The sequence below is a fragment of the Megalobrama amblycephala genome, linkage group LG14 (genome assembly GCF_018812025.1).
Source record: "Megalobrama amblycephala isolate DHTTF-2021 linkage group LG14, ASM1881202v1, whole genome shotgun sequence".
Lineage (NCBI taxonomy): Eukaryota > Metazoa > Chordata > Actinopteri > Cypriniformes > Xenocyprididae > Megalobrama > Megalobrama amblycephala.
In genome coordinates this window covers 45448546-45469459 of record NC_063057.1, presented here as the reverse complement: position 1 = coordinate 45469459, position 20914 = coordinate 45448546, and the positions used below count along the sequence as shown (strand labels likewise).

The 20914-nt window shown below is 41.5% G+C and overlaps 1 protein-coding gene across 1 annotated transcript; it reads left to right on the top strand.

The window, feature by feature from the left end:
* Positions 1–729: 729 nt before the first annotated feature.
* LOC125244515 (E3 ubiquitin/ISG15 ligase TRIM25-like) lies at positions 730–10262 on the top strand. Its single transcript, XM_048154586.1, has 6 exons — positions 730–1357; positions 2954–3049; positions 3135–3368; positions 9804–9980; positions 10117–10164; positions 10224–10262. The coding sequence occupies exons 1-6, from the start codon at positions 785–787 to the stop codon at positions 10260–10262; spliced, it is 1167 nt and encodes a 388-aa protein (XP_048010543.1). The 5' UTR covers positions 730–784.
* Positions 10263–20914: the final 10652 nt, after the last annotated feature.

The window sequence follows — 20914 nt, the reverse complement described above, 5'->3', positions numbered from 1 at the left end:
GCCATGATTATTTTCACTCCGAAGTGCCCTTTGGAGGGTGATATATCCTGTTTGGAACGCACCTTGTTTGTGTATTGCTGGCTGCAGAGATGTGTCAATAAGTCAATAAGTTCAGTTCTCTTTGAGTTTTTTCCATTGTATCAATGTAAAAAACAATGTCAGCGCTGTTTCATCTGGCTTTAAAATAGTTTAAATCACAGATACATTTGTGATCCTCACTGAAATCAGCCGAGCTGATAAATGGTCACTGTACGCCACTTTGTTTGGCTTTTTTTTTGTGTATAAATATTATATTGACCATTTATCACACTTTTGTTAGAATTTTATCAAATATTATTATTTTTTTGCTATAATTATTATTGTTTATTGCCTAGCTCTATGTGCATTGTTAAATCATTTATAATACATACTGCAATATTCAATAAAAACAAGATCTGGCAATTTGCATTTCATGATGACTTTAAGGAAGTGTAATTCTGGACATGGTTTTCAGTCTGCAGTATTTAGGATACAGAATTACTGAAATTTTAAGGGTGTTGTCTCGCTTCTCCCTAACTTACATTCTTTGGGTGTGTGTATGAGACTGATTAAACACAATGGAACACGCGTGTGGGAACATGCATGAAAACTAAAAACTTTGCAGTAATGAGGAAGCTTTACAGACACACCTGTGTTACACACATCACTCAAACACAGAACCAGGAAACAAGAATCACCAGAGTTCAGAGAAACTGAAGTGTAGTTGAGCTGTTGTGTGTTTTTGTCTCTGTATTCATGCAGTAAAATGGCAGAAGCCAGAATTTCTCAGGATGAGTTCATGTGTTCAGTGTGTCTGGATCTCCTGAAGGATCCAGTGACCACTTCCTGTGGACACAGTTACTGTAAGATCTGTATTACAGGCTGCTGGGATCAGGAGGATGAGGTGAGAGTCTACAGCTGTCCTCAGTGCAGACAGACCTTCAGTCCAAGACCTGTTTTAGCTAAAAACACCATTCTGGCTGAAATGGTGGAGAAACTGAAGAAGACTAAACTTCCTGCTGACTGTTACGCTGGAGCTGGAGATGTGCAGTGTGACGTCTGTACTGGAAGAAAACACAAAGCCGTCAAGTCCTGTCTGGTGTGTCTGAACTCTTACTGTCAGAATCACCTTGAACAACATGAGAGTTTGTTTAAAGGAAAGAGACACAATCTGACTGAAGCCACTGGACGACTGCAGGAGATGATCTGCCTGAAACACGACAAGATCCTTGAGGTTTTCTGCCGCACTGATCAGAATTGTATATGTCTGCTGTGTACGATGGATGAACATAAAAACCATGACACTGAATCATTTGCAGCACAGAGGACAGAGAAACAGGTATGAACTTAAAGAGGTCCCATTATGATCATTTACAAAATTTTGTTTATGGGGTCTACTAGAATACATTTACATCCTTTAATGTTCAAAAAAATGTCATTATTTTTCATATAATTTACATTACTGCAGCACCTGTTTTCACCCTCTCTGTCTGAAGACTATTTTAGTTTCAGTTTCTTTAAGACCCAATTTCCAAAAATCACAGTCTGCTCTGATTATTCAGCCAGACCCAGTCTGTTGTGATTGGTCTACTGCTTAGTCTGTGTGTCGGAAATGGAACACAGTATCAACTGCGAGGCTTCCTGAGACTCTACAAACACTACTGTAACTACTCTATGGCGTCAGTTTTGCTTTATCAGTCCGATAATGACAGTCAAGAAGAACGAGCTGATCAACCTGATCCACCTTTGCAAGCATGACTTATGCAGGTCGTTTCACAGTAGTGATTCTTTATTTTATACCTCTCTTACATTTCAGATGTTATGTTAGAATTGTCATTTTACAAGTTCGCCTGCCCGTCCAGTCTTAATAGTTAATGTAAATGAACTTGCTGTCCTCATGGGAGCCTCGAACCCTGAGGCTCAGGCTGTGCTCCGAGCTCAAACCCCCAATAACGGTACTAGGTAGAGGGAGAATGTGAGGCAGTGAGATGCTGGAAGAATTGTCACTGGGACGGTACAATGACTGCTGCTTGTGTACGCTCATAATGATGATTGACAGGACTGAATTATTAGGCTCCTTCCAAACCTACATTTGTAACTTTATTTATAACATCTGACCTGCATCAAACTGCATGGTTCAAAAAGCAGACGTTATAAAAATGGTGAGAACACAATAAAAGCCTGAGGATGTGTATGGCTCAGGAATAGTGTAAAAAAAGTCAATTTTAATAATCAACTAATCCAGGTATGTCTTGGGCGGGAATTATTTCAATGAGGGATATTGTGAAGTGTTCGTTTCTAATCTGGTATGACTTGCTTTTTTTCTGAGGAACACAAAAGAAGGTATTTTAAGGAATGTCTCATCTGTCCGTATATTGAAAGTAGCATAAAAGATCATACAACTCCAAGGGGGGTAATCTGATCCTGCGTCCCAGTGTGCATATTATCTACCTAATCCACCCTAAATCGTATTGAATATTACTAATGTCACATACTATTTAGGATGGATAGCATGTACATTGAAATGAAAGCTGAGTCTTCTGAAGCTAAAAGAAAAATTAAAAAATGGTGTTTAGTCATGTGACATGCATGAGCCGGTGAGGTTTGCTGTTATTCACGTGTCACCATATTTAATTTGGGCTCTAGAAACAGAGACATTCTTCAGAATATCTTCTTTTGTGTTCTGCAAGAGAAAATCATACAAGTTTGGAAAGACATGAGGATGAGTAAACAATGAAAGAATTTACATTCCTGGGTGAACTATCCCTATAAAACTAGACTTTGATGTAATAATTCTTGCACTTGCACAATCAATCTATAATCTTATAATGTAAGATCTTTAACCCTCAATCTCAGCACTTCACTGATACTGGATTCATATCTGTTTACTTGATGATTTATGTGATGTTTCTCCTGTCATTGGTTTGTCCTTTAGCACCAGCTGAAAGAGACGCAGAGGTGGTTCCAGCAGAGGATCCAGCAGAGAGAGAAAGATCTTCAGCAGCTGAGAGAGGCTGTGGAGTCTCATAAGGTGAGTCTGGAGAAGAAGAGAAGTTTGAGAAGTCTCAGTCAGACTCACTGAAGCCACTGTGTGATTGTGATGTGTGTCCTAACAGCGCTCTGCACAGACAGCAGTGGAGGACAGTGAGAGGATCTTCACTGAGCTCATCCGCTCCATTCAGAGAAGCCGCTCTGAGGCCACACAGTGTATCAGAGATCAGGAAAAGACTGCAGTGAGTCGAGCTGAAGGACGACTGGAGCGACTGGAGCAGGAGATCAATGATCTGAGGAGGAGAAACGCTGAGCTGGAGCAGCTTTCACACACACAGGATCACATCCATTTCCTGCAGGTAACAGAGATCTAGAAGAACAGGATCATAGTGGACTTGAGCAAGAGACTCACAGAGAAACATTTCATGAGAGCAGAATGAGCCGTTGACTGAAGTGTTGATCTGTGTGTTCGGTTATTATATAATCATCAGTCAGACTCTCATCTGATCTTCTTCTTTTGAAAGAGACGCACTTACAAATGCAGTTCAGCTCTGGAAATCTCTTAGGAAACATTTTCCTGAAAGATATATTGAGCTTCCAGAGAACAATAGATCAAAGCTTCACTAATATTTAAACTTTTATTTATTTTTACAAGGTGAAATACATTCCTGATCATACCAGCTTTACCCAGCTAAATTTCCCATCATCTCTTTACTTTTACTTTTTTTTTTTTACCACAAATTCTAAGTAATGTTTACCAAAATCAGATAATCTTCAAACCTGCTGAAACCTTTTATAATAATTTTCAGTAACACATTATTGAATTTGACAGTGAAGTCCTCAAACAGGAAGTGAGGTTGTATATTAGCGATGCTTCAGTGTATTTGGACCACAAAACCTGACCTTGGGATCATGTCCTAAGAGTCCTTGTGAATTTCAGAGCAACTAACTGCTCAAAAGTTATAAAGGTCAATCTACTTGTTGCATTTGAACTGCTTTTCCTGATCAAATCTACTCAATCCTGCCATGTGATGCCATTTTTTTATTATTATTATTATTTAACAGGGACCATGCACAACACAAATGTTAGCTAAACAGCTCATTTGCATTTGTAGTCCCTGGACAGGATGTTGTTACATAAAATTACAGCACTCCATTACAATCCAGAAGATCAATCACAATATCACAGATTACAATATCAAATCAGATTAAATAAAAAAGAAAATCAAATTAATGATCACTTGATTGATTTTTTTTAAGCCAAATTTTGAGTGCAGTTTTAAAAGTACTAAATGTTGTACATTCTCTAACATGAACAGGCACCGAATTCCATCTTTCTGCTGCTCTAAATGAGAAAACTGATTGTCCAAAGGCAGTTTTCTTAAATTTAACTGAAGAGTCGCCTCTAACAGATGCTCTGGTTCCCTTTCGAAAGAGAACTCACAGTGCATCCTAGAATGCTTATGGGGAACGCCCTTGCGTGACAGGTGTATGAAACGATAGTTGAAGCATTTCAAGCACTGTGCTGATCTATGTCCGAGATATCTGACGCACACGACTTGTGCATTCCCTGCCTGGGTGAGGAGGACGCATGTTCAGTTCTCAAGGGATCTTTTTGCATTCATTGTGAGCATCTGCCTATTCTCGAGGGAAGAGGGACAGGCATCTGCAACTGGCAGCTCGGGTCCTTCTCACGCCGAGGCCAAGAGGAGACTCGAGTCGCGGGGCTCGCAGATGGAGCTCGCCGAAAAGTTTGAGAAAAGTGTTTCTCTTTCTCGCGATTCAGCGGCTCACGAGAGTGCTTTTTTAGCTTGGGCAGTGGCCATAGGGAGTTATGTCACTGACAGCCTGTGACTGGAAGGAGTTGGGTGTTTTAGCTCTCTTCTCAGCCATTTTGGCATGCACTCCCCTCAGCATGGCGGCATGGGTATTTCGTTCCCCATATGCGTTCTAGGACGCAGTGCAAGTTCCCTTTTGAAAGGGAATGTCTCAGGTTACAACTGTAACCCTGGTTCCCTGAGAACAGGGAACGAGACACTGTGTCTCGTTGCCATGCATCCGGGCTGCCTGCTATAGTCACTTCAGACGAATAGCAGATGACATGTTCTCTAGGTGCCCTTATATACTGTCTGGTTGCACTAGTATTATGTCATAGGCTGTCGCCAGCCAATAGGATTGGTGTGATTCGACTATCGTTTCAGGCACCTGTCACACGAGGGCGTTCCCCATAAGCGGTCTAGGACGCAGTGTCTCATTCCCTGTTCTCAGGGAACCAGGGTTACAGTCGTAAACCGAGACATTTTCCTAGAATTGTCCTTATAGAAAGTCACACATTGTTTAAGAGGTGGTGGCGCAAGATCATGAATTAATTTATACATCAAACACATATCAGCAAAAAATAAAAAACTGTCAAATGTCAATAATTTATCATTTTTAATAATAATGCAATGATGATAATTCCTTGTTTTTTTTGTCTAAAACTTTCACAGCTTCTTTATACAGAGTATACGATGGTTTTAAAGTTGTTACACTTGTTTGAGACCAGCTTCTAACACAGTAACATAAGTGAGGAACAATCATTGTGTGCATAAGTAATTTAGCAGCAGCCAAAGGTAACTGATGTCTAATATTCTTTAAGCTTGCTCTAACACCTCTAGAAACCTTTTTTATGTTTCTTAAAATTTAAATTCGAATCTACAATCATACCCAAATATTTAAAATGCTCAACAATATTTATTGCTTCTCCTTTAATTAAAATATCTGGTTGATGCTCATCAGTTCTTTTAATAGAAAAGTACATTCCCACAGTTTTACTCACATTAAGAGTAAGACAATATTGAGTTATCCAATCTGAGACTTTATTCAGTGCAGCAGTAAGTTTGATAGCAGCTTGTTCTTTTGTTTTAGCATAGGTATAGACAGGGGCGTAGTTTGCGGGGGGGATGGGGGGGGAGGTAACCCCCCCAATATTCAAATCCATCAGTTACAACCCCCCCAATATTTCAATTTAGCCATAACTATCAGTGTAACTGTAACCAGTTACCAAAACAGCCGTCTGTTTTGTTACTTCATTTCTCAATAGTGTCTTATCAATGACAAAAGTATTCACATCGGTGTTTGTTTTCTTCCTTAATTAATCTGACTTTTGAACGAATTGGCCTGAATGAACGATTTAAATAGCTCACCCATTAAAACATCGAATCGCTGCCACCTACTGGCGGTTTCAATATTTAACAATTTCTTTCTTTTTAGAATCACTCCGTTATGTTAGAATTTGATGAATGGTTATAGATAAATTCCATAAAGTTATGATAGATAGATAGATAGATAGATAGATATATAGATAGATAGATAGATAGATAGATAGATAGAGAAGAAATAAATTATCCAATAACGCTACACATAAAAACAGATTTTTTTTATTATTAAAAAAAAATAATAAGCAGCATACCAACGCTCAACCCCCCCAATGTTGAAACCAAATCTACGCCCTTGGGTATAGATAACTGTATCATCAGCATACAGCTGAAACTGGAACTCTGGACATATCATAGGTAGATCATTAATATATAAACTAAATAAAATTGGTCCAAGAGTCAATCCTGTGGGACTCCAATAGTGCAGTCAAGAAAGGATGAGCATATGCTATTAATTCTTGTAAATTGTTTTCTTAAATTTAGATATGATTCCATCCATATTATTGTATTAATAGAAAAAAATGGACCCACTTTATATTAAGTGGCCTTAACTACTATGTCCTTACATTTAAATTAATAATTTGATACAATGCACTTATTGTGTACATACATGTTTTTACATTGTACTTATATTTTAAAAACACCTGCATGTAATTACATCTGTAATTAATTTCTGTAATTACATTTATAATTACACTGTTGACCCATCCCTTATCCCTTAACCCTTACCCCTACCCTTAAACCTACCCATACCACCAAACCTGTCCCTAACCTTACCTGTATCCCACCTCAATAGCAGCAAAAGTGTTTTGCAATTCAATATGAACCCAATAAATACATTGTACTTATTTTTTGATGTAAGTACATAGTAGTTAAGGCCACTTAATATAAAGTGGGACCAAAAAACTTTGACAATTTAGATAAAATTACATTATGATTGACAGTATCAAAAGCTTTCTTAAAAACAAGGAAGACAGCACCAACAACACCTCCTCTGTCAAGACTGGATTTAAAGGATTAGTCCACTTTTAAAAAAACTTTTCCTGATAATTTACTCACCTCCATGTCATCCAAGATGTCCATGTCTTTCTTTCGTCAGTCGAAAAGAAATTAAGGTTTTTGATGAAAACATTCCAGGATTTTTCTCCATATAGTGGACTTCAATGGCCTCCAGACGGTTGAAGGTCAACATTACAGTTTCAGTGCAGCTTCAAAGGGCTTTAAACGACACCAGACGAGGAATAAGGGTCTTATCTAGGGAAACGATCGGTCATTTTCGAAAAAAATACAACCGCTTATGCTTTATAAACACAAAATATCACCTTGAATGTACTTCCCGTTTCCGCATTCTTCAAAACACTTACGCCGTATGTTCCACGCCTTTCCTATTCTATTTACGGAGTGAACATGGCACCAGTTTTGTCTTTTTCGTAAGTAGAATAGGGAAGGTGTAGGACATACAGTGTAAGCGTTTTGAAGAATGTGGAAACGGGAAGTACGTTCAAGGCGATATTTTGTGTTTATAAAGCATAAACGGTTGTATTTTTTTTTTTAAATGACTGATCGTTTCGCTAGATAAGACCCTTATTCCTCGCCTCGTAAGAACATTTGTATACTTTTTAACAAATAAAGAATCACAACCAAATCATCTTTAGTCCTAGAACTATTAAGCTGACCCAAAATTTGTATTATATTAGACTCAGGTACTTCAGAAATATTAAAAACAAGAGAATTATAATTTGATGATACAATATCCTTATTTCTTACACTAAAACCTTGTGCTAAAGCTTGAACTAAATCTATTAAAAAAAAAAAATTAAATACACTAATTTATGCTTATCTTGAATTAAATTTCCCTGTACTTGTAATTCAATATCTTTACCTCCTTTGTTACTATTTACTATACTTTCGTACTTTGATATTTTCCCAAACTTGTCTACTATTTCCCTTAGCATCATTTATAAGATCAATGAAGAATTTCGCTTTTGCTTTTCTCAATTCCTTTACAACTTTATTATGTAAACACTGAAATGTCCTTCTGTCATGAGCCAACCCAGATTTGAGTGCTATTTTTAAAGCATGGTCCCTCTGTTTCATTAACGTCCATAGCTGTTCATTTAACCAAGGTAAATTCTGTTTCTTTCTAGAGAATGTAACATTCTTACTAAATCCGCCTTTAACCTTATTGATTGTGGCCATTAAACACTCAGAAGTATCATCTAGATTATCTGTAGACAGAATCTCATTCCAGTTAAAATTTTTACATTTCTCTTCAGATTCATTTAGCAATTGTTTTGGTATAATATTTAGCAATCTTTCTTTCTCTTGTTGAAATACAAACCACGTTTTGTTAATTTTCTTACAACTAATATAAGATTATGGTCTGATATCCCTGTTAATAAATTAATTGACTTAGTTATTATTTCTGGTTTATTGCAAAACATTAAATCAATTTGAGTTTGAGATGATGAGGTAACTCTGGTGGGGCCCTGAATTAACTGTGAGAGGTCAAACTAACTGACTATCTAATGAAGCTTTTTCCTATTTGACTTCTCAATCCATTTTACATTAAAGTCCCCAAACAGAATTAACTCCTTGTTTTTGTCAAACTAGTTTAAAAGATTTCTTAATTGATCATAAAACATACTATTTGATGGAGGCCTATACACAACAACTACAGTAAATGCCATGCATGAAGATAAAACAATTGTTACAGTAATGCATTCTATGTCTACTAAAGTATTAAATTCAGTTTCCTTACATTTTATGCAGTACTTCACATACATTAAAACTCACCACCTTTTTCAAATTTTCAATCCTTTCTGAAGACATTATATCCTGAAACCAAGTATGCGGTGTTCGTTGATGATTCTGTCAACCATGTTTCCGACAAGCAAATCAAGGTTCGAGTTCGTAAGTAACTGTTCCAATTGTTCAGTTTTTGAAGCAACACTATTTAAATGATATTTAATTTTACTGATATTTAAATGTCCCATAAGTAATCCTTTGGGCTTTGAGCGCGGATCCCATAAAACTTTTGCATGATTTGTTGTTTTAAACAATTGAAAATTGCCCTCCTTAATCACGTTATGAGTACGCAGTTTGAAGGTACCTTGTCGTCTGCAAACTCCAATGGGCTGAAGATCATCGTTTTGCCGTCGCTGATATAGGCCTGTGTTTGTCGACCAACAACAGCGTAATGATAAAATCAAAAGGAGAACAATATAACCAGCAACAATAAATTTCTGTGTCCGATCAGCTGCACGTTGACAAGCTCCTGCCCTACCATCAGCGTGCACTGCCATCTTGCCACACACAGACAAATTGATGCACTTGATCTGTTACATTTATGTTATTGCCAGATGTTTGATCATCCAAGTGTTTTCCTAGAGAGTTCACATATAGTGTATGTGGCAAATGCTAGAACTTACACCTCTAACATGATATAATGAATATGAGAAGAATGAAGCTGATGCTGTGAAAGTGCTGGATTGAGGAGAGTTACTAAAGATCAACAAGAGCTGCTCAAATCTGACAGTAATGAAGGTTATTGGCTGAAGTGTGGAGGTGATGAGCTTTGATTTCTGTTTTCTGTAGAGTTTCCAGTCTCATTCAGCTCCTCCTGAATCTACAGACATAAATGACGATCCCTTCAATTCTCTCTCCTCTTTTGATGGAGTGAGAGAATCTGTCCGTCAGCTGAGAGACAAACTGGAGTATTTCTGCAAAGAGGAGCTGAAGAAGATCTCTGACAGAGGTAAAGTCCTGGAGATTCATCTGCTCTCAAAAATGATCCTCCATCATCTCATATCATGTAGAAGATCATATTAGAAATGTCTTAGGAACGGATGCAGGGATCATTTTCTCTTGACATGATAATCACACTCTTCATGTCTGTTGATTTCCACAGTCTCTTTCACCAAGATTGTTCCCAGGACCAGGAACGACTTCCTACAATGTAAGTCACTAAGAAACAAGCAAAAGAACTCATGAAGTGTGTTCATGTTCTTCCTGTAGAAGGTGAAAGAAAACATGACTGAAGAGTTTTATAGTTGATCATATAAATTAACTTTTTTCAATGGGGGTTGTACCATCCCTTAAGGGGGTTTTCGGAGAACATCGGGGGTCGCTGGAAGCAATATCTTCGAAAGGTGTTCCTGGGAGGCGTTTGTTTAAGGCGCATCAATGCCAAAGATTTACAAGATTTACCTTTTTACCACTATTTTAACCTTTTCTTGGGTTAAATACAGTTTTTGCTTGCGTGTGTTTATATAAGTATAAAAAAAATTAGGATGCTAGTTATTACCTTTTTTTTTTTTTTTTAAATTTTACATTTAAAAAAATTTACCGTTTGATGATGTCTAAATATTTATTCAAATGAAAAATCTAAAAATAAGTAAGCAGATATGATTAGTAATACTCTTTTTAGCAACTAGACTAATAGATGCATGTATATTTATTAAAGGGTTAGTTCACCCAAAAATGAAAATTATGTCATTAATTACTCACCCTCGTGCTGTTTTACACCCATAAGACCTTCGTTGATCTTCGGAACACAAATTAAGATATGTTTGTTGAAATCCGATGACTCAGTGAGGCCTGCATAGCCAGCAATGACATTTCTCCTCTCAAGATTCTCTCCATTAATGTACTAAAAACATATTTAAATCAGTTCATGTGAGTACAGTGGTTCAATATTAATATTATAAAGCGACGAGAATATTTTTGGTGCACCAAAAAAATAAATAAATAAATAAATAAATAAATAATATAAATATATAATGAATATATATATATATATATATATGAATATATATATATTTATTTAGTGATGGCCGAATTTCAAAACACTGCTTCAGGAAGCTTCGGAGCATAATGAATCAGCGTGTCGAATCCGCAGTTCGGAGTGCCAAAGTCACGTGATTTCAGCAGTTTTGCGGTTCGACACACAATCCGAATCATGATTCGATACGCTGATTCATAATGCTCCGAAGCTTGGATCTTGAGAGAGGAAATGTCATGGATCTTGAGAGAGGAAATGTCATTGCTCTCTATGCAGGCATCACGGAGCCATAGGATTTCAACAAAAATATCTCAATTTGCGTTCCGAAGATTAACGAAGGTCTTACGGGTCTGGAACGGCATGAGCGTGAGTAATAAATGACAGAACTTTAATTTTTGGGTGAACTAACCTTTAACTGGAATTGACTGTTCACAAAGACCCGCCCCCTAACTGTTGCTACATCTGACAAGCCATGCCGCTCTCACGCCACACATCATGTTCTCACACAGTGAAAAATACATTGCGAAGCAAAGAGGACACTGACAACGTGTCGACAGACAAGACAGAGCAGATTACTTTTGATATGAAACAAAGTCTCAAATTTCAAATTTTGTCATTTTTAAAGAAATTTAAACAATAAAAACCATTTTGTGGTTCTTTTCTGTTGTGACAGATCGCTGTAGTGCCTCAGTTCAAGCGGCTCGTGAACCGATGATCTCTTCCTACTAGTTCATTTATAGCATCAAATCAACATGAATGAACATAATAAGGAATGTTGTTTCAACTGCAGAAAGATGTCAGTACCCACCATTTTTCAAGTTGAAGTCCACTGATGTCAGTCTACTAACTCCACTGACTGCTTTGTCGGACAAAATGGTGGATTTGGGGTTATGATTGGTTAGATCACCTGTAAATCAAACCCTAGGTGAAGGGTCAATTCATCGACTGGCCACTAGGGACAGGCTCCAAAAGAGAGCAGAATCGTTAGGTTACTGGCGTAACCCCGGTTCTCTGAGAACAGAGTGAGGTATCTCACTATGGGAAATGCCAATAATCAATTGCCTCCACCATCCAATGAGAAAGGTGCCGTGAGGAGATCAGCTTACCCTTACATTGAGTGGCCCATGAAACGAATAACTAATCATTCTTCCTAAATGATCGTGTCCTGTTTACATAATAGCATAATGTTCGTACAAAGTGTGCAATTTCCGCTCCTCCGAAGAAGAAAAAGGAGGGGGGGGGGGGGGGGCACGCAACTCCAAAGCAGAGCAGTTATAAGCTGAATCACTGACTTTGGGAACGACACCCGGGTTAAGCAGCAATGTAACCTTGCTGTCATCCGGACGAAAATTCAAACATGTCCAATGAACCGACAAGGCATGTACTGTAACTCACCCACTCACTTAGCTGAGACTAAAGTAGTAAGTAAGTAGTAAGAGTTTTCAGAGATTAATATCAACACTCTCCAAAGGTTCAAATGGAGCCCGAGTTAAAGCATTCAGAACCATGGACAAGTCCCATGATGGGACCATACGCTTAGAAACTGGTCTCAAACGCTTCACTCCCTTCATAAAACGGCATATAAGAGGGAGCCGTCCAACTGAAACTCCCTCAAAGCCTACATGACAAGCCGAAATAGCAGCCAGGTAAACTTTAATGGTAGAAAATGCTCTCCCATTGTTCATTAAGCTTTGTAAAAAGCAGAGCACATCACTTAGCATACACTGAAAAGGAATAATTCCTTTACAAGTACACCAGTCCTCAAACTCAGGCCATTTAAGGTCATACAGTGAGCGTGTTGATGTGGCTCTAGCACTCTGTATAGTGTTTATAACCTCCTTCAGAAGCCCGAGTGTGTTTAAATTTAACCCTTCACAGGCCAGACCCAAAGATCAACTCGTTCCGGGTGTGAGTGAAATATCTGCCCCCCCGCTTGTGACAGCAGGTCCCGGCGCAATGGGAATGGCCAGGGCTCTCCCTGAAGGAGCTGGACAATCTCTGTCAGCCACAGCCTCCCCGGCCAATGAGGGGCTATCAGAAGGAGAGATAATCCATTTTCTCTTACTCTTTCTAGGGTCGGAGAAATTAGACTCAGCGGTGGGAATGCGTATAGCAACACGTTCGGCCACGGGTATGCCAGTGCATCCACATCCAAAGGCGCATTTTGTGTCCCTGAGAGAGAAATACAGCGGACACTTTACATTTGCCTGCAAGGCAAAGAGATCTACGGCAGCCTTGCCATACATCCCCCAAATCTGATCCACCACTTCTGATCCACGGGTTGCCCCTTGAAAGGAGATCTGCCCCCACGTTCAGGACTCCTTTTACGTGCAGCGAGCTGATCCACCACTTCTGATCCACGGGTTGCCCCTTGAAAGGAGATCTGCCCCCACGTTCAGGACTCCTTTTACGTGCAGCGAGCTGAAGTGCACAGCGCCCCAGACAATCAGTTTGCGCGCTAGATTGTGCAATTGCAACAAATGCATTCTCCCTTGGCAATTGATATATGCCATCACCGTTGTGTTGTCTGTCCTGACGAGAACACGAAACCCTTCCAAGAATGGGAGAAAATGATTCAGGGCCAGAAAGACTGCCATCAACTCCAACATATTTATGTGAAGTTTGCGAAGCTGGGGCATCCAGCGTCCGTTTACCGAACTGCCCTGAAAAACAGCTCCCCAGCCCAACAGAGATGCATCCGTTGTCACTACTTTTCTCAGCGACATGCCTCCCAAGGGAACCCCTGTTTGGAATAAACAGGGATCTCTCCACTGATGAAGAGCCATCACGCACTCCGCGTGTATTCTTACTCTACGCACGAGGACACAGACGTCTCGCTGCTACCCATCACTGGAAGTCTCTCATTTTCAACAAGCCTAGCAGGACCACGGACAGCGACAAAGCCATCATGCCCAAAAGGCAGAGACAAGTCCTGAACAATACCAAACTTCTCCTGTGAAACTGGGCAAGGTACTGATAAAATGCCATTATCCTCCTTTCTGAGAGCATAGCGCCCAGAAACTCTATCTTCTGAGATGGAATCAGCTGACTTTTGGCATAGTTGATTCTGAACCCCAGATTTGTTAGATGAGACGTGAGCATCTCTGTGTCCTATTCCGCGCACTCCCATGAGTGAGTGCATATTAGATAATCGTCCAGATAAGCAGATATTCTGAGCCCCTTGTGTCTCAGCAGTGATAACGCTGTCTCTATGCACCTGCTGAACATGCAAGGAGCAAGGCTGAGCCCAAACGGAAGAGTAACAAATTCGTACACTTCGCTCCAAAAGGAAAACCTGAGATATTTCCTGTGTGCAGGATAGATGCTTATGTGAAAGTAAGCATCCTTGACATCGACCGCAGCGAACCAATGGTCCCGGCGGATTGCATGTGTGAGAGCTGCAACTGTGAGCATCTTGAATTTGTACTTCCTCAAGTGCTTGTTTAGAGCACGCAGGTCCATTAATGGGCGCAAACCCCGTCTTTCTTTGGAATTAGAAAATAACGGGAGTAATAGCCTTTCTGAGTTTCCCTCATTGGAACTCGTCTTATAGCTCTTTTCTCTAAGAGGGAGGATATTTCTGCTTCCAACACCCGAGCTGAATCCCCATTTGCTACAGATGCTATGACCCCGTTAAACAGAGATGGTTTTACAGCAAATTGAAGCCTGTAACCCTTGGTTACAGTCGCGAGGACCCAAGGATGCGCAGAACACTCTCTCCAAGCCTCCTGATGAAGAGCCAGCAGGTTCAGCTGAACCGATTCCATAGGTGGAGTGCTGGCACCATCTAGTGGACAGAGAGAAAAATGGCCAGGATCTGTGTGACTCAGAGACTGATTTATTTTTTGGTTCATTGCTATTATTTTGTTTTTGTCTCCCTGCGCCCTTGGCATTGAGCCTGGATGCGACAGAGAATTTTTTATTTGCTTTAAACCCAGGAGCTGAAGTGCTTTGTGACAGTACACTTGTGAACTTGTGCTTGTACCCAACAGTCCACATTGTTTTGGTGGCTGAGTATTCTGCACTCAAACTTGACGGAACATTGTGTGTTGAGGGGAAGCTGAACTGGCCTGAACACAACTTAGAACCATTTTGTGAACCAAGGTGATTCATGATTGGCTGTTTGCTGCCCCAAGTCAAACGAGCCCACCCTCATGTTCCTGACACTTCCCTTTGATCTCTTTGAATGGAACTTGTTGCTAGTTGGAACTTGGTGCTCTAAATGGTTGCTAGGGCATGGCTTGATAGCTTCGCAATGATCCTAAGAGACTAATTGGTTGCCTTAGTAAAATGAGCCCCGCTCCCTTGTCTCTATGACATTGTGATCCATATTATGTTCAATACAAAATCCCTATGAAATTTACTATAGTAGGAAAAACGTGTGCAATGGGCCGTCCCTTCACGGGGCAACTTTGGGCAGCTCTTGCATCCCAGTGGTACAACTTACACCCTATTTTGAGGTATGGTCTTACAGAGCCTGCCAGCCTCTTCAAACGTGGTAACCCACATGTTTCTCGCTCTGAGCTATGACTTGTCAACTTGTCATGACTTTGTCGCAATGCAAAGTCTATGGAACTTTTTCGGATACTTTTTCACCCACTGGACGAACATCGTACACCCGATCGCTCATAAAAGTCACAGCACACCATTCCTTAATCTGCACGAATTGACGCCTCATTCATGGGTCTATGACAAATGGTGCGGGACCAAAGTTTTGTCCAGAAGAAGAATGAAGTATGCAAGAAACACAAGCACCAATAATTAATAATAATAACATACAACAAAATATATATTGTAAATAAATACAAAGCTCTTCAAGAGTTTCAGGAAAGTAAGAAACTGAAAACTCTTCTGGAAAAATTCCACTATGGATTTATCCAAAACAGGATTTTTTAACAAGTCTCTTTGGGGAAACAGATAGAAATTTAAAGAGTTCAAGATCGCCAAAGTCTGCCGCACTGAAAATCACCAACAATACAATAGACCTACAATGCTTACAAAACATTATAAATTAAATTATTACAATTATTGCTGAATCATTTTAATGGATCCTTGCTGAATTAAAGACTCAGTTTCTTTTAAAAGAGAATCATACTGACCTCAAACATTTAAATTGTGTAAATATAATAATAGGCCTAATAATAATAAACACAGAATAATAACCAACATTAATATTCTGGGAAGACTAATTAGACCGGCCCAAAAAAGTTTGAGATCCACTGATGTAAATGATGATTTTCACAGGATATCTGGTAAACTGTTCTGAGACACTGATGATATATTGAACATGAAGAGTTCAGAAACATTAAAAGATCAGATTCATAATTCCTGATTCTGATGTGTTTTATCTCCTTCAGATTCCCATCAGCTCAATCTGGATCTGAACACAGTGAATAAACGCCTCCGTCTGCCTGAGAACAGAGTGATTACTTACACTGTCACACTCCAGTCGTATCCTGTTCATCCAGACAGATTTGATGTGTATCCTCAGGTGTTGTGTAGAGAGAGTGTGTGTGGATGCTGTTACTGGGAGATTGAGTGGAGTGGGTATGATGTGCGTATATCAGTGTCATATAAGAGCATCAGCAGGAAGGGATCGGGTAATGAGTGTTTGTTTGGATGTAATGATCAGTCCTGGAGTTTGATCTGCTCTTCCTCCAGTTACTCATTCAGACACAATGACATAGAGACTAAACTCCCAGTAAAGTCCATCAGCAGTAGAATAGGAGTGTATGTGGATCACAGTGCAGGAACTCTGTCCTTCTACAGCGTCTCTGGAGACACAATGAGCCTCATCCACACAGTCCAGACCACATTCACTCAACCACTCTATCCTGGGTTTTGGGTTGGTTTTAAATCATCAGTGAACTGTGTTGATGAATCAGAATTGACTGTAGATTCTACCTATGAGATTCTACCCTTAATGCTTTGAGCTCATGATGAATCAGTAACAGTGAGATGTTATAGAGTCTCTTATACTACGGGGCTGTTGAATGCTCGAATCTGATTGTTTAAATTGGCTAAAGTAGTTCTAGCAGGTCTTTACCGCATTACAGTTTCATATCACTTCGCCAAATGTTTTCAGTAATTTCAATAGGTCCAGCCTACAATCATAAAAGAACCAAAACCCACAATGACACCAACCAAGCAAATAAATATAGTAAACAATAGGATGAAAACGACAAATAATTGTATCCTTACAGCGCGTACTCTCTCGCACGCGCTCTCTTTCAAACGTACACGTGACAGGTAACTGTCACGGAAAGAATGACAGATGCAAGTGCAAGTTAATCTCTTTATTAGAGCTTCACACCAGAGTTAGTCATAAAACGAGGAGAGACAGTAGCAGGAGAGTGGTGACGCAGGGACTTCGATGGGCAGCTGGAAATCCTGTGGTGAGGTGAGATGGTGTCGAGAGTCCGTGAGTCCGTGCGTCCGAATCCGTGAGTGCAATCCAAAGTGAGAGTCCGACGGAGAACAGGAAACAACGACGAGGTAATCCACTCCGGGGAACAAACAAACACGAGAGAGCACAGGACACAACACCAGGATTCCAAACAACGATCTGACAAACACGAGACGAAAGACAAGGTGTTAAATAGGCAGATAATGATTGCACACAGCTGCCGCTGATCAACAATCAGCAGCGACGCCCACACAGAACAATCAACCAGACACACCCACACAAACACACAGACACCAGAATGAGACAGCGGATTGATCAACCGTGACAGTACCCTCCCTCCTAGGAACGCCTCACGGCGTTCCCAGAACCACCTACCTGTCGATTGTAATCATCGATAAGGGAGTGATCCAGGATGTCCCTAGCAGGAACCCAACTTCTCTCCTCCGGACCGTAACCTTCCCAGTCCACCAAGTACTGGAATCCACGTCCCCTCCGCCTTGAGTCCAGAATACGATTGACCGAATAAGTGGGTTCCCCGTCTACGAGTCGCGGCGGTGGGGGAACCGGAGTGGGCGGATTAAGATGTGAATGAAACACAGGTTTAATTTTGGAGACATGAAAGGCGGAATGAATTCTCCTGTACGCTGGAGGAAGTTTGAGTCGGACTGCCACCGGACTAATGATCTTGGTGACAGGGAACGGGCCAATAAATTTGGGAGCTAACTTGTTAGAAACGGAGCGGAGCGGAATATTCTTGGTAGAAAGCCACACTTTTTGACCCACGACGTATACGGGAGGCTTCGACCGGTGGCGATCAGTCTTAGCCTTGGTGCGCGCCCTCACCTGCAGAAGAGTCTCACGGGCTCTACTCCAAGTGCGGTGGCACCTCTGGACAAAGGCGTGAGCGGAGGGGACCGCGACTTCGGATTCCAGACTGGGAAAAACAGGTGGCTGGTAACCTACACTACCTTCAAACGGTGAGAGGCCCGTGGAAGACACTGGTAACGAATTATGTGCGTACTCAATCATAGAGAGTTGTTGGCTCCAGGAGGAAGGATTCTTGGAAGCCAAACATCGCAACATTCTCTCTAAATCTTGGTTGGCTCTCTCGGTTTGACCATTGGTCTGGGGATGGAACCCAGATGAAAGACTGACAGTCGCCCCCAGTAATCTACAAAACTCTCGCCAAAATTTGGACACAAATTGGGGACCCCTGTCGGACACCACATCTACTGGGAGGCCATGTAACCGAAAGATGTGGTCAACGACAGTTACCGCTGTCTCCTTAGCAGAGGGTAATTTGGTTAAGGGAATGAAATGAGTCGCCTTCGAGAACCGGTCCACTACGGTCAAAACGACCGTGTAACCCTGAGAGGGTGGGAGGGCGGTGACAAAATCTAGCGCGATGTGGGACCAGGGTCTCGAAGGGACAGACAGCGGTTGGAGTAACCCATCTGGGGGTCGGTTGGAAGTCTTACCAGTGGCGCAAACCGAGCAAGCCAAAACAAAACTGCGAATGTCACGAGCCATGGCAGGCCACCAGAATCGTTGCTTAACCAAAAACCTGGTACGATTAACCCCTGGATGACAAGCTACGTTGGAACAGTGACCCCATTTGATAACGCAGGACCTCAACCTCTCCGGCACAAATAAACGATTCGGTGGGCAACCGGGCGGAGGCGTTACCCCTTCTAAGGCCACCAAGACCTTCGATTCGACCTCCCATGTAAGAGTGGAGACCACTAATGTCTCAGGAAGAATACACTCGGGAGTAGACGGGCGTTCGGAAGGGTCAAAAATGCGAGATAAAGAATCGGGCTTGATGTTCTTGGAGCCCGGGCGGTACGAGAGAGAAAAATCAAATCGTCCGAAAAAAAGTGCCCACCGAGCCTGCCTGGAGTTAAGTCTTTTAGCTGATCGGATATACTCTAAGTTCTTGTGATCTGTCCAAACGATAAAAGGTACCCCAGAACCTTCCAACCAATGTCGCCACTCTTCCAACGCTAATTTGACTGCCAACAACTCTCTGTTACCAATGTCGTAATTGCGTTCGGCGGGAGACAAACGATGAGAAAAATACGCGCAAGGGTGCATCTTATCGTCTGTGGGAGAACGCTGAGATAACACTGCACCTACCCCCACCTCTGACGCGTCGACCTCCACCACGAACTGACGTGAGGAATCAGGGGCAATGAGAATGGGAGCCGAAACGAAACGACTCTTCAGTTTGGTAAATGCAGCCTCCGCTGCATCGGACCACCTGAACGTCGTTCTGGGGGAGGTCAAGGCGGTCAGAGGCGTGGCTAGTTGGCTGAAATTGCGAATAAACCGCCGGTAAAAATTGGCGAACCCCAGAAACCTCTGTAGGGCCTTACGGGAATCTGGACTTGGCCAATCCACCACAGCCTTAACTTTGTCAGGATCCATGCGCACTCCCTCAGACGAGACGATGTACCCTAGGAAAGAAACAGACTGTGCATGAAAATCGCATTTCTCCGCCTTGACAAAAAGCCCATTCTCTAACAGACGTTGAAGCACTCGTCTGACGTGTTGCACATGTTCCTGGAGAGATGAAGAAAAAATCAATATGTCATCCAGGTAGACATAAATGAACTGGTCGACCATATCTCTCAACACGTCATTGACGAGTGCCTGGAAGACCGCCGGGGAGTTGGACAGCCCGAAGGGCATGACCAAGTATTCAAAGTGCCCCCTAGGGGTGTTAAAAGCAGTCTTCCATTCATCCCCCTTCCTGATGCGAACCAAATGATAAGCGTTTCTTAAGTCCAATTTAGTGAAAACGGATGCTCCTTGCAACCTCTCAAAGGCTGAAGACATCAACGGCAAAGGATAAGTATTCTTTACCGTGATGTTATTCAGCCCTCGGTAATCAATACAAGGTCGCAAGGAACCATCCTTCTTCCCCACAAAAAAGAACCCCGCCCCCGCTGGAGAAGAGGAAGGACGGATGAACCCCGCTGCCAGAGAATCAGAAATATATTTCTCCATGGCCTCCCTCTCGGGAGCGGACAGAGAGTATAATTTGCCTTTAGGCGGAGACTTACCGGGCACTAAATCTATAGCACAGTCGTAGGGACGGTGCGGAGGAAGAGAAGCAGCACGGGACTTACTGAACACTTCCTTCAGATCCGAGTACTCCGTGGGCACGTTTGACAAATCCACCACCTCTTCCTGTAACACAGAAGCAGACACAGTGGAACAAGCAGACAAAAGACAAGACCTGTGACAATGAGTGCTCCACTCCGTGATGGAGTGCTGCTGCCAGTCGACCTTGGGGTTGTGTTCAGTGAGCCAAGGGTGTCCGAGTACAATGGGTGCCAGTGGGGAGTCCATGAGAAGAAACTTGATGCTTTCGGTGTGGTTGCCAGACGTGACGAGAGTAATAGAATCGGTAGACTGAGAAATGTTGGGGAGCCGTTGTCCGTTGAGTGCGTTGACTGTGATCTGCTGGTTGAGTAGAATGGTGGGTAAGTTGTTGTTGCGTGCAAAGCCGGTGTC